At 39.9% G+C, this 14,682-nt stretch overlaps 1 protein-coding gene across 1 annotated transcript in view; it reads right to left on the minus strand.

Annotated features, from left to right (window-relative positions):
* Positions 1 to 14,682, minus strand: part of COL4A1 (collagen type IV alpha 1 chain) — a 148,813-nt gene that overhangs the window by 50,921 nt on the left and 83,210 nt on the right. The window contains exons 3-18 of the mRNA XM_054574394.1: positions 12,262 to 12,351; positions 12,116 to 12,160; positions 10,841 to 10,885; positions 10,382 to 10,444; positions 9,823 to 9,876; positions 9,630 to 9,656; positions 7,251 to 7,334; positions 7,102 to 7,164; positions 5,754 to 5,789; positions 5,105 to 5,146; positions 3,760 to 3,846; positions 3,231 to 3,257; positions 3,052 to 3,102; positions 2,302 to 2,346; positions 2,160 to 2,213; positions 14 to 55 (exon numbers count right to left, since the gene is read on the minus strand). Coding sequence (XP_054430369.1) covers positions 14 to 55; positions 2,160 to 2,213; positions 2,302 to 2,346; positions 3,052 to 3,102; positions 3,231 to 3,257; positions 3,760 to 3,846; positions 5,105 to 5,146; positions 5,754 to 5,789; positions 7,102 to 7,164; positions 7,251 to 7,334; positions 9,630 to 9,656; positions 9,823 to 9,876; positions 10,382 to 10,444; positions 10,841 to 10,885; positions 12,116 to 12,160; positions 12,262 to 12,351 — 855 coding nt within the window. The remainder of the gene's footprint in view (positions 1 to 13; positions 56 to 2,159; positions 2,214 to 2,301; positions 2,347 to 3,051; positions 3,103 to 3,230; positions 3,258 to 3,759; positions 3,847 to 5,104; positions 5,147 to 5,753; positions 5,790 to 7,101; positions 7,165 to 7,250; positions 7,335 to 9,629; positions 9,657 to 9,822; positions 9,877 to 10,381; positions 10,445 to 10,840; positions 10,886 to 12,115; positions 12,161 to 12,261; positions 12,352 to 14,682) is intronic.

Here is a 14,682-nt window from a genome sequence, read left to right on the forward strand (position 1 = left end):
TACTCTTACTCACAGTTCCAGGTGGGCCAGGAGGACCTGCATCACCTTTGTCTCCCTACAAAAGAAAAAAACAACTTTAGCATTTTTTACCTACATTGTATTCTTTAACTAAAGAGCACCTTGCAGAAAGCAGTTAAACTTTATTTTTCCTGGAAAAACAGACTGCGCCCACTGTACATTAAAATTATTTTCCTCTCCTTAGTATCTCACACTATGGTTAGTTTAAAGTGCTCTGTAACAATTACAACACAAGCAAATACATTTCATTTTGCTTTACAGAAGTGTGACATACAAGGATAAAGATTTCTACACAGCATAAATGCGAGGCTAATTAGTCCCATTACAAACGAGCTCACAATTTTTGTTCTGTTTACTGCATGGTCCCTCAGAGAACTTTAACAGACTCATCTGTAAAATGATTTAGTACACAGTGGTTTTCAATTAAATGAAAATAAATGAAATAAAATTATATGAAAGCTTATAATTTCCTAGTATATTTTCTTGAAAAATCACTTGATTTGAAGTTTTTAGGTGTAAGAATGTCCAAATCTGCACTGGAAGTCATAGTAAAGGATATTTATGGGTTTTTCTTTCCCCTTAAAATCTAACATTACTTGAAAACATCGGTAGATAAATTCTGATCACTCTGAGGTTTAATTTAACCCATATGAGATGAAAAACCCTTTTACATATTGTTCTTACATAAGTATCATAATAATACTTTTAAGAGTCCTAAGATACGCCATTATTTCATTAGTGTACATTTTTCCTTTTTAAACTAATACATTAAACTGAGGCTTTAAACCAGAATTGGGTGTTTTGGTTTTCATACATATGAGGAGAAATTTAGAAATATCTGTGAAATTTACAAAATAGCTAACATATTCTAAACATATTTACCTTTTAAATTCTATAAGATTTTACTTTCTCAAAAAATGCTAGTCTTAGTAAAAGATTTGATAGTCCCTAGCTTTGATAAACATACCCTGAGGTCCTCTCTCCAGTTTAGCACTCACTGTTCGAAACAAACATTTCAAAATGCCAGCCAACCCTTGGGCGACGCAGGGCTTAGGGGCACCGACCCCACACAGTCGAGAATCCATGTAGAACTTTGACTCCCCGGAAACCTACTAAAAGCCTACTGTTGAACAAAAGCCTTACCAATAACATAAAGTAAATTAGCAAGTATTTTGTATGTGGCATGTATTAAATACTATATTGTTACAATATGAAGTAAGCTAGAGAAAGGAAATATTAAGAAAATCACAAGGAAGAGAAAGTACTTTTACAGTTCTGTATGTATTTTTTGGGGAAAAAAATCCACTTGCCAGTATACCCATGCATTTCAAACCCATGTTGCTCAAAGGTCAAGAGTATTTCTTATTTTAGTAGAAATGTACAATACATATTCTCATGATTAAAAGAAAACAATAAATACTGATTTTTTTTCTGTCTATCAAATTGAGAAGTATTCTTTAAAGTTTGATAATGAGAAGTTGCCAAATAAGAGGGCCCTGAGCTGAGAGAAGTGCTTTTCTGGAACAATTTGGGGCACATGGCAAAAGCTTCCAAAAAAAGAGTCTAAAAGTTGACCCCAACGTTACATTTTTAGGAACCTATAAGAGGGAAATGATCAGACTAGTGAACAAAACTACTAGCAATCATAAAAATGTGAGAGTGGTTTAAATGCCATGCAGTAAAAGGCATGGACAGTAAAAGTGTTCACGTATAACTATATTTATGGTCATGGAAATATGTCCACTTTATATCATTAAGTGAAAAGGCAGGATGTGCGATGGAGTATCATTTTTTTCAAAGCACATGCGCATGTGTGCACATAGGACGATTGTTAACTCTGAGTGGGTAAAAGAAAAATCAAATAAGCTTCCTTTTCTTCACAATATCCTTCTGCATTTTCTGGTGGTTGATAATCAGGAAAAAATCGACCACCAAAAAAAAGACTTAAAAATTTGAATGAAACATTTCATTTAAAAAAATTTATGCACACAAATAAAAGCACTAAGTTAAATTATGTTTTTGCTCATGCAGAATATAAACAATTGTAATTCCTTGGGAGTCCATAGTCCTTTATTCTAGTAAAATCTTCTGAGTTGACCCACAAAATGAAGGTAAAAACTGACAATAGTGCCACCATTTACCTTAAAACCCTCTCGGCCCGGGAGTCCTGGCAACCCCAAGTCGCCGGGGAACCCCTAGAAGGAATCAGAGGAGGCAAGAACAATCGTAAGCTGGTGAACGCAACAGATTGCTTTAAAAAAAAAATCACAGAGAAATACTTACTAGACTCCCTTTTTCTCCTTTTTCACCATCTTTTCCAGGTTTTCCCTATACAATCAAGATTTAACCATTAGTATTTCATAAATAATCATGCTATAATACCAAGGCTCTGATTTCAATACAAGTTCATATTTCATCTTTCATAGGAAACTTCTGTAAATAGAAGAGGACTTTTTGATTTTTAAAAAAATGGAGTCTGATTAGTTCCGAATCTCCTTCTAAGGCACCCATTGCATTTGGCAGCATAGCTAACACCAGAGAAGATAACTAACACTAGATAACTGATTTTAGTGGAGGTTTCCTGCATTATTTCAGGGGAAAGATTAAAAAATGCTCAAGCTACTGGAAGCTGGGTGGGTCTCCTTTCACCAGGATTGCGGGGGAGAAGTATCTGAGCGTCTCTGTCCCAGGATGTGCACCTGCCGATCCAGGGCTCTGAGCAAGTGGATGGTGGCCTTCAGTGAGAAACCAACAGGTGGGCAGCTCTTCAAAGAGCACCCCACCCTACGCCAGGCTGCCCTGGGGTGTGTGAATAACAAAGGGCCTCAGCCTCCTGGGAGTTTTTCAAGTGGCAACAGCTGACCTCATTTCTACTCCCAGGGGCTTCAGAAAAGCCCTTCAGGGGAGGACAGGGAGGAACCAGAAAACCCTACCAGTTTCTTCCATTCTTCTGTATCCCTGAACCTGTGATTCTAGGAATGAAAGGAAAACAATTTTACGATAAGGAATAAAAGGATTTTTAAAAGCACTTACTCGAGGTCCTTGTTTTCCAGGTTCACCTTTCTCTCCAAACCCTGTAATTCCCTTAAAAAAAAAAGAGAAAGAGATTAAGTAAATGTTACACTGAAGGTGAAATAAGCTTGTAACTTAAATCCAATACCTTATGGTCTTTCACATAAAATAATAATGATAAACAAGAATATAGCACTTACCTGAACTCCAGGTTCACCTTTTTGACCCTAAAAGAATTTTAGAGAGAGAGGGAAATATCAGTACTAACAGCTATACCACATCACTTTTATATGGGACATTGAACATGTGAAAGGAAAAAAGAACCTTTTTCTGATATATTAACAAAGAAATTCACACTGGTCTCCAGCATTCAAGTCCTCGCATCGACTGGGTTACAGAGTTAAGAAGGGCTGCGATCCATAGCAACTGAAACGTACTTCTACCCTCAGCTGCTCTCCCTTCTACTGATCCAGCCCATCCTCAAATGAGGTGCATTTAAGAAGCCCTCACGTAGGCAAGTCAGCCTCAAAGCAGTTTTGCTCCTACCCAGTAACCAGCTGCCTCTGCTCTCAGATGCTCATATTTTACATGATGGATAGTTCATAAATGTTTTCCAGGTCAGGTGTGAATGCAGCTGGAGAAACTGAATTTTGACGTGGTTTCTCTTTAGCCCTTGGAATTTGTCCAAAATTAGCAAGACAGCACCCAGTGGACAAAGTCATTTCATACCTTCTCTCCTTTAGTGGCATAGTCCCCTTTCTCTTTAACTTGAGCTTGTCCTGGCACTCCTGGAGGTCCACTGACCCCTTGATCACCCTGTAGATGCAAAAATTAGGAACTAGTTAGGCAGAAAATAATTATTGAGAGAAGAAAAATGCAGGGGAGGAGTCTAAAATAAAACATCTATTTTGAAAGTGTTGTTATACTCTTTTCTAACCTATCCTTGCCATAGCAGAACATTGTTTCAGTAGGAAGACGGCACAATTAGCATAAAAAGCAAGGAGACTTTCCCCTTTCAGGGATCAGGAAAGCCACTGTCTCAGGTAATAACAATGGAACCTGATCATCTATAGGACACATCTGTGAATGCATGTATCTATAGACCATGCATACATATTCAAAGAGTATAAAATGGCACATATATACAAGTACATGCATATATACTTGTCCAGTTGCATTTTGATGGCCTGGAAGAGACACAAACTGCCTAATAGAGTCTGGGAAGAAAGGAGGTATCTTTGGGTAAACCAATAACACAAGAACCATCATGCATTATCTTCCTCCGGCACCCGAACTGCTGGATACAACTGGAAGTACAGTGAGTCTCAGTTATCACACAATGAATGAGGTCCAAAAAATTCAACGGCATAAATTGTAGGGTTACTTTGCTGTGAGGTTTATTAAAAGACTGGGCCAAAATTTAGAGTGGAAAGCAGAGGCCAACTGCTCAGCCCACACCTGGCCAGACCCTGGCTGACCTGGAGCCCTCTGGTGGTCTTTGTCCACAAAGGCCTAACATCCCCAGAAAAGAAGCTTGGCTCTGGGGCAGGCGCTGCTGTAATTCCAAGAATCCCCACTTGGCTAGAGCCCATTTCACTGGCATGATTTGGGGGAACTGGTGGAGAGAAGACCAGATGATCAGGGACCCGCTGCTGGTCTCCCTACTTCCCAAGATGAGGTTGCCTGCTCTGGTCTGTGCCTTCCTCTGGGGCTCATTTCCTCCCAGTTTTGGTATGATGGCCTTTGCCTTTGTAGTCAAGTCCTAAACTGGACTCTTTTCTAATAAAGTCTAGGTCTGGTTTTATCACCGCCTGAGAACATTTTGATTGAACTGTATGTACAGAAAACTGGAACTAATGCCCTCATTGTTTCCCTGCATTGTGGTCAGATCACACACAGAGCACTTGAGTGAATTTTAGCCGTGCATTTTTTAAAAAAAACACTAACAAACTCAAAAATGTGCAGAGAAGAGTAACAATGGTGTAAGGGCTCAAGAGAGGTCGGGGCAGAAACTCTATCGTGTTTAGAACTATGGTTTTAAACATGAAAACATGCTGAAGCAATGTGTACTCACCTTGTCACCTTTTGGTCCTTGAAAACTTAAGCCCATTTGCCCCTGTTGAGTGAAAATTAGGCTTCCATTATTAGAGTCATCTATTTTCCCCAAAATTATCTAACAAATATCACATTAAATGCAATAAGATAGATTTAAGGCAATACCTTCATTCCACAATTACCTTAAGATTTTCAAGAAAGTTGTGATCACATTGCATTTAACATCAAGAAAAATGTTTTTTAAAGTATTATTGAAAAACAAATATATTTTATTAATAAACTTTTTATTAAGGTTTTTAAACTCATGCTTTAAAAAAAAGAAGAGAAACATAATGACTAAGGGGCTGACAGACAGAAAAAAAAAAGCTCCATGGATGGACAGAACAACCCCTTGACCAGTAGAGAGGTTAGATAGAGGGATGAATAGAAGAATAGGTGGACAGACAGATTTGAAATATAGAGACAGATAAAGAAGTTATAGTTTTCCAAAAGTTTTTTTTTATTTTTAATTTAAATTTTTATTTCTCCATTACCATTTCTCCTCACTATACCCTCTTCCATCTCCAGCGGTTCCAAAGCTTTTAACAGAGACTTAAAGAACGAGTTACGGCAATTTCATCATAGTCTTATACTAATGCCAAAGAAAAGCAAATGACAAAAATCTTTACCTTTTCACCTGGAGGGCCAGGAGGGCCTGGGGGACCCTATGAGAGGAAGGATTTTAATTAAAAACAATTCACAACCCTGGAAAGCTTTAACTGCTTCTTTGCACAGAAATGATGTTAAGATCCTATGGTTAACATGGTAACTTATTTGTTAAATATTTAATTCTTTTTTTCTGTGCTCCAAAACAGAAAAACTTTGAAAGTAACAAGAAACTAGTCCTGTATGATTATTAACAGGGATGTAAATACTTCAAAATCTTTGGCATTGCCCTGCAGAATCTGCTAATCTAAGATCATGCCAGGCTAACAGAAAGTGGATGAAATCACCAGCCACATTCTCTATGAGGCTAGAGTTTCCAGTTTGGAAATGATGTTTGTCTAACTCACATATAGTTTTTTATCTTAAAAAGCTGAAGGATTTCTTCAAGCAAGTAAACTGTAGAGAAGTCAAAAAACCTGTGTTTGCAACAAAATTTCAGAATGCTTTCTATCATCATTTAAAAATGAAAAAATAATCATTATGTATATAACCATCTGTTACTAGTCATTCTTTACTCATAAAAATGAGTTCATTTATATATAAGAACATATTGTAAAAGAGGTTACAGTTGCAGGAATGGGTATAAGAAGAGTTGCTGAATTTTACCCACCCTCAAAAAGAGTCAATTTAAAAGATAAGCCTGAAAATCTCAGGACTCTCAGGCAAGCTGGTGTGAGAATAACAAAGTCAAGTGCATTATTCATTCCCAGTAAATGTGGCATTCCACAATTAAGTCTTGTTAATATTAACTCTCTCATGATCCCAAAAATGTGTGTGTGAGCAGATGATGTCCTCCTTCTATTGTAAATTATCAGCTGTGAAGGCCAGCGACAGCGCAGAGCCTCCCGAGATGTTACCTCTGGGGACTCGGTTTGCAAAGTCTTTACAACACAGCGCAGCTTCTATGCCACCACCTGGTCTGTGTCCACAGCCCTCAACAGAGCAGACTCTCTGGTATGACTCTATTTCTACAAGTCCATCTCCAGGGCTGAGCCTGTTTTGTCCATCGTGAACTTGGCCTCTTCAGGCCATTGATCACTGGTGCCCACCCAGCCCCTCAAGTAATGAAGGTGTTGTTTGTTTCGGGATGCCCTGGCATGCAGTGCTATTATTATCCTGTTCCCACAGCTCTGGGAATATGTGCACCATAAGTACCAGCCAAATATTTTCACAAGAAAGAAATTCATTCTCCCAATCCCAATTAAGGGAGATCACCGCTACGTAAAGTTTTATTAAATTTTATTTATTTTCACACCTCAATATAGTTGTTCTTTGAATGACTGCCTCAGAGAAATAGCCCCCCAAACTTACTGGTGGTCCAATAAATCCTGGAGGGCCAACAGGACCTTGTACCCCTGGCAATCCTGGTATACCCTATAAAGTATTCAGAAAGGAAAGAATTAAAATGCAAACCAGAGGGACACTCAGCATGTGATTACAGCTGTTTAGCAAATGCTTACTGGTGTTCCTGGGGGTCCAGGAAATCCTCTTTCACCTTTCAACAGTGTCCCTGGCACATGGCCAAGTATCTCACCAGGATCCCCCTATGGGATGAAAAGTAAGACAAAGTCACAAATACTGATGTTTATGTAGAGAAACTTAAAATCTATCAAATGTTAGGCATGCGTTACTGGTATGGAACTAGCCCAAGTCTGAGGTTTAGACGCTCTCTAAGCTTGAAATATATAGATCGGCCATCTCCCCATTCATGCTACTATCTTAATGACCAGCGTTCAGCACTGCAGTCAGCTCGGCTGCAAGCAGGACTGAATGTCTAGACAGCTACGTGAGAGGACCTAGGACACTGCCATGTGACTGTCCCACACAGACAAAGAGAAATACGAGACTGGGACCCAGGTTCTGGTTGAAAGACTGTGTGACCACAGGTTCTTCTCACAAAACACGCACTGTATTTCAAGAAAAGCATTTCAAGATGAGCATTTTTATAAAAGATGGGTATAATGGTAAATGTCACATGTTAACCTTGTAGCGCCACAGTACCCAGATATTTGCTTGAATGTGAAGCTACTTCTATGATGACACTAACATTTAAATCAGAAGACTTTGAGTAAAGCAGATTAGCCTCCATAATGGAGGTGGGCTTCATCCAATCAGATGAAAGCATTAGGAGAAAAAAAGGACAAACTCCCAAGAAAAAGCCTTCAACAATTTGAAGCCTACAACAGCCTTCAAATTGGAACTGCAACATCAGCCCTTCTTCGGGTCTCCAGCATGCCATCCTGCCCTGCAGACTATGAACTTCCTCACTCTATTTATCTTCCTGTCATTACGTATTTATGTATATGTGTTATATATATGTCTATGTGTGTATACATATGTACACACACACACACACACTTTCTATTGGTTCTGTATCTCTGCAGAACCCTGACTAAAACATGGGCTCTCATGAGGATACTATTTCTTAGGTGTCCTTAAACACAGGGACACAGGGAACGCTCAATCTTGCTCAATCTCGTCTCTAGAGTAGTTGCTGAAATACTGGAAGCATCCCTCGCCCACCCCCTACCCCAGCTGAACTGTTCCACTGCACAGGGAGCGCTCACTTCAAGTACAGGTCGGTAAGAGCCACCAAGACCTGCCTGGGAAAGACTTTAAAAGGCTCATCTCTATAAAATTTGAGGAGTTCCTCAGGAGCTGAGTTCTCCTGTCTTTGCTCCCCAGTTCACAGTGATGAGTGCTGGGGCAGCTGGCACCGGGCCGTGTTCATGAATGGCCTCGCTGACACTTTTAATTCTCTGAGCAAACATGGATGAAGAATCTGCAGCCACTGTGAATGCCTCCTGGGTTCCTGGCTGGATGCCTAGGTGGCATCCTTGCCCTAATTAGCTAAGTACACAGAGACGAGTTTAGGAGGGAAGTGGGAAGGTCCGCTTTGGAAGTTGGCCAGTGCTGCCTATGGAACACCAGGCTGGGTGTGGGCGAGCAAGAATAACTGAGCCAAGAGAGCAGGAGAGAACCCAGGCCAACGTGCCTGGGGGCAGACCCCCTGGGACACCCTGCTTTATGGCAAGAAGGCAACAGTGAGTTGATCAGCAAGAGTATATCTGCCAGGCCTTTTACTAGGTACCCATAAGGATGGATGAAGAAAGTTTCCTTGAATGACAGAAGGATGGAATTGGGTGCCGTGGCAGAGAGGGACTCAAGGCTTCCTTGCTCACCATGCACAGAGGGTCCTAGGCCCCACCTAGACATATTGGGAAAATCAAGCTGAGAAGGGCCATGGATTGGCTTTGAATCAAGCCAATACACAACTTAAATGCTGTGTATTGAACGAAGACAACTTGAGGGAAGTACTGGGGGAGACAACCTGAATGCAGAGGCCGTAACATCCAGGATGTAACCTAAGGCAAATGGGGATTTTCCGGCCATAATTATGAAATTCATAAGAGTGACTACAGATTACAGATCACATGGAAAAAGGCCTATACTTAAACCATATCGATTAGGTATGATACCAATTTGAGTCCTTTTCGGTGGCACTGTATGTGCATACGTCCCACGGCTCTGTAAAAGGGGCGTCCCTGAAACGTCTACGTAATTACTCTGAACTAGACTCACATCCATTAGTATTTACCATAACACCATACCTCCTATTACTGTTTATTTCCTATTAAGAAATTTTACCCAGTGTGTAAAGTGTAGCTTCTAATATTTAAGTTGTGTATATGACTTATATACCCTTTTAATGTAGCACAGTTTAGACAAATGTGTTCATAGGTAATCAGCCCACCAAAGTGACTTAAAGTAAATTTATTTTTACAGCATCTGTTTTAAACAGACTTCTATAATGAAGCCAATAAAATAAAATAATGTACCTTCATTCCTGGTAAGCCAGGTGGTCCCTGAAAAAGGAAAGGTTGTTATTAGTTTTGTTTTTCTCAAAACATCATTAGAATTACAAGTAGGGGTGGCGGGGGGCAGGGGGTGAGGAAAGGAAAGAAAAGGGAATGAGAAGAGAGAAATTATAGCTAAAGAAAGGAATTCTGAGTTAAACAACCTCATACTCACAGGATGTCCAGTGAATCCAGGCAGACCAGGAGGTCCCAGAGGCCCTCGCTCACCCTGGGGGGACAGCAGACAGTCATTCACAGGTACTGGGCAGAGCGAACGGGACGTAACTCCAGACACCCCATGTTACTATGTCCTACCCAGCAGGGATACCTTCTTTGTTAGTGAAACTCATTTCCTAAAAATTGTTTGTTACAATCTATGTTGCTGAGTGCTACTTCACAATAGAAGAAGTGTATTTGAGAATATAATTAATAGGGACAGGATTAAGAACAGTGTTTTCTTGTTTGATTTACTAATAGATCATAGGTAAGAAATACAGTGTTTAAAGCAATTTTGGGGTAAAATTGTACAAAAAAAGAAAGGCACGATTATGTCATTCTTGGACATTAAATATAGGAAAACTGTATTTCCTAATTATATAAAGAAAGCTTTAAGACAAGCAACTTTGCAATTACGGCACTAAAACAGTGTTCATAGAACAACTTTGCCTGACTTCTTAATATGCAAAGTCAGGTGAACATGCACAAAGGGGAAAAGGTCTCGATTCTAAATTTACCTTTGTCCCGTTGCATCCTGGGATACCTGGGGGACCTGGTGGACCATCTTGTCCAGGAATACCCTGCAATTAATAAAGTGAAAAAGCCAAAATAAACAAATCACCTAATGGTACCATCACTCACGTTGAACGTCTCATTTAAAAAAGCAGGTGCATCTATTTATGTATTTATTTATGTATTTATTTATTTATTTATATTAATCCTCACACAAGGATATGTTTATTGATTTTAGAGAGAGTGAAAGGTGAGAGAGAGAGAGAGAGAGAGAGAGAGAGAGAAACATTGATGTGACAGGGAAACAATTGGTTGCCTCCCGTACACACCCTGACCAGGGATCAAACCCTCAGCCCAGCTATATGCCCTGACAGGGAGTCAAACCCACAACCTCTTGGTGTACAGGATGACACTCCAACCAACTAATCCACCCAGCTAGGGCCAGGTGCATTTTATATACATACCGGGAGTCCTGGGTTTCCAGGGTAGCCCGATACTCCTGGAGGGCCCTGTAAGGATTGAAATGAAAACACTTCCATGAGCATTGAGAACCTCCTTTCCTCCCCCTGCATCCACCTCAGGGTGCCTGCCCTGCTTGCTGGCATTCAGAACCTCACATAAGCAGACGGCATTGTGCCAGGGAGGGAGCTGAGGGCCCACCCCAGGGAGGCAGATCACCCAGGGTTTCAGAAGCAATTCTACATCTAAAGTGGACTATTAATTCCTTCTAAAATCAAGGCTGCCCATGCACAATATATAAGTCTGCCTTCATTTCATTCTTTGTAATTTCTAGGTGAATATATATATAAAATTTACATTACAATCTCAAATGGTAGAGAAGAAGAATGCATGGGATAAATCATCTTATGGGGGGTGTGAATCAAATTATTTAAATTATTTCTAATCAAAATCCAGGGAGTTACAATATTATCTCCCCTCTCTTCTTCCCCAAGCACAAATGCACACGCAGGTACCGTCACACTCCCATTATAAACTGTTCATGTTACAGTGCCTTTCTATTTTTCTACTTTTAAAACTGCTGTGAAAGATCTTCATTTTTACTAGTAGGTACACAATAGACAGGGAGAGGTTAACAATAGTATAAGAAATGCAGAACCCAAAGAACTTATATGTAAGACCCATGGACATGAACTAAGGGTGGGGAGGAATGTTGGTGAAGGGTTGCAGGGCAGAGGGGACTAAAGTGGGGGGAGGGACAACTGTAAGAGCATAATCAATAAAAATATATATTAAAAAAATTTCTTTAAATCATCATTTTTGCATTCCCCAGGAACAGGAGTAGCAAAGAAAGTAAAGACTATGAAGAAGAAAGAGCAAGTGTCACTCTGGAAGTATTATCAGCTTTCACATTAAAATGAAGACATTTTTCCATCACGCCCCCTCCCCAAAATTCAAATATGTCTACAGGAATCCCTGAGGAAGGACAAATGGGAGGAAACAAATCACAAGACGCAGCTCCACTTACACACAGCACCAGGTGCAAGGACTAGAGGTCAAATACGATGAGCTATGTCTCACTTTAAGTGCCTAGGCCCACCATGCGCGCTGTCCTAGCCCTGGGGAGGACAGGCAGTGGGACAGGGACAAAGAGAAAGGAGAGGAAGGGAAGAAAGCCCCCTCAGGGTTGTTTAAAGGGTGTAAAGAGACCTCACCTGAGAAGCACTGCTATATCATATCCACCCACAGTCGTTACCAATTTAAGTGACAATTATACTCACCCTTGTCCCTTTTGTTCCCGGCAGACCTGGTTCTCCAGTGTCACCCTAGAACAAACCAGAAAAGCCATTATACCACTTATTATAACAAGAATATAGGTTATCTCAAATTTACACCCTCACAGCCCCCATCACCCAATCAAGCTTACCTTTTGTCCAGGTGGCCCCTGCGGCCCCTCAGGTCCTTGCATTCCTGGAAATCCAATGACACCTTGTAATCCTGGGAGGCCTCTTTCACCCTGCGGAGGAGGAAGGAACGAGTAACAAAAGGCAGGTTGAAAGAAACAGAGGAAACAAATCAGCAATCAGCTTCTCTCAGCATCATCCAATACTGCACCAGACTACAGTAAGCATCTGAGAAAAGGTGCTGAAATGAACTCTTATTTCACGTGGCTTTTCTCTACTATTTTTAAAACTGAGGATGGAAATGTGATGCCTGGCACAATGCTTTCTATATACTATATTCTAAATGCTAAATAATTTGTTAGGTAAATAATGGATAGCTGGGGATTTCTTCTTACTGAATTGATCATAATTTTAGTCAATTAGTAAAATCTTCTTGGTATCAGTAGACCCAGCACTGAGATTTTGTGAGCAGACCGTAAACGAATTTTTTTGCTGTAGATGGCTTTAGGAGCTGTTTATGCAAAGCTCATAGTGTGAGTTTCAGCACGCTGCTGAGGCTTTTCTGTGCAACCAACAGTCTGATGGTGGGCTTTCATAGAAGTGTCTTTAAAAAGTAGGATTTTTTTGGGGGGGGGGGGGGTGGCCCAGGCTGGTGTGGCTCAGTGGATTGAGTACCAGCCTGTGAACCAAAAGGTAACTGGTTCGATTCCCAGTCAGGGCACATGCCTGGGTTGCAGGCCAAGAGGCAACCCATTGATGTTTCTCTCACACACTGATGTTTCTCTTTCTTTCTCCCTTCTACTCTCTCTAAAAATAAAATTTTTTAAAAAGTGGGATTTTTTTTTTTTGCAAAGATTGGATCAAACTTTGATTATGGTCTCTGCCCTTGTGGAACAAAAAGAGATAGGAAATATTATTTTTAAAATAATAATTATAATTATAATATATTAATATTAATTATTAATATTAATAATTATTATACACACACTTGGCTGAAATACATCTCAAAAGAAAAAAGAATGGTCAGGAAGACTTTGTGGGATTCTGAGCCATTAAGTTGGCCCTTGAAAGAGGAATGCAAAATAAATATGTGAAGAGGAGGGGGAAGAAAATTCAGGCTGGATGTCAGCTGACAGTGATGAGGATGGACATCTAGACCACAAGAGCACAAGAAATAATCAAGAAGAAATACAACTGGGACAAGAACATGGAGGAACCTGGAGTTAACATTTGATCCTAGAAATACAACTTCTTCTATAGACATCAGCACTCCTTGAGAAAGATTCGTATCTCGATTGCCAATATAAATCATCCCTAATCATGGTAAGAAATCAAGAAATCCCATTTCCTTTACAATATGAGGACTTTAATGCCATCTTCCAATATAAAGTGGCCAGGCTAAGTGACCATTGTTAGCTGACTTTTAAAAGCAGAGGGCTCTTTGGAGGATCTAGGCAGGATTTCTTACTGCCCAGTACTTTTCTCGCTGCTGTATTAGTTGAAAGTAAAAGATAAACTGGCAAACTATACAGTACATAACATAAACTTTTATCCCCAAAATAGCACATTATCAGAAGTTCCTTAAAAGTTTTTCATGGTTGCAAATATGAAAGGAGACAGCAAGAACTTTCAAAGTCGTCCTTCTTTCCAAACCTCTCAGCCAGTCCTGACACTTGCTGGTGAATTAAACACCTGTTGCATTCTAAGAAATGAGGAAATGTGGTTCTGAACTTGGGACTCCAACCACTGGGCCTCCATGGATTGTAGATTTAATGAGAAGGGTAAGTCAGGCATCCAGAAGCAGCGTGTGAATAAACATAGAGGAGATTATTTCAAGCTACAGAGGATATGATAAAATAGTAAATGAATTAAAGAAAATTAAGCCCTACAGTTTGGCACACCCTTTTGGACCATCAGCATTCAGGGAATCTATGAGAAAGAAGAGATGCTGTTAATGCCAGAGCCCTCAGCATAGAACTTGACACAATGCTGGCTGGCTCCTTCCCCCTGAGGCCTGTGACAGCCAGGAAAGAGAAACAGTCTCAGGCCAACACTCGATCAAATGTAAAGCTGCTTTAAATATACTCATTATTCACCTAAAAGAATAACAATGAGATACAACTGCAGAAAATACTGACTACAGCAATATATTGCACCTCTTATCATATCAACCTCTTTCCTTTTATTCAGATGTGGGAAAACTCCACCCAAAATAGAACTGAACTGAACTGCAAACAGCTGGCTAAAAAAATTAATGAATTGAATTGTGTATCCCCAAATAACCAATATGACATGGGAAGAAAAAGTGAAAGGCACTTCAACATAAAAGCTTTCTAATGCATTTGGTGGGGTATTTTTAGGACTTCGTTAATATTGGCAGTATCATTATGAGACCCAGTGCAGATAAGATTTTTTTTTTTTTTTAGATTTTATAATTCTCATTT

This window comes from Pteronotus mesoamericanus, unplaced genomic scaffold (genome assembly GCF_021234165.1).
Source record: "Pteronotus mesoamericanus isolate MK-2021 breed Mesoamerican mustached bat unplaced genomic scaffold, CSHL_Meso_final contig_26, whole genome shotgun sequence".
NCBI lineage: Eukaryota > Metazoa > Chordata > Mammalia > Chiroptera > Mormoopidae > Pteronotus > Pteronotus mesoamericanus.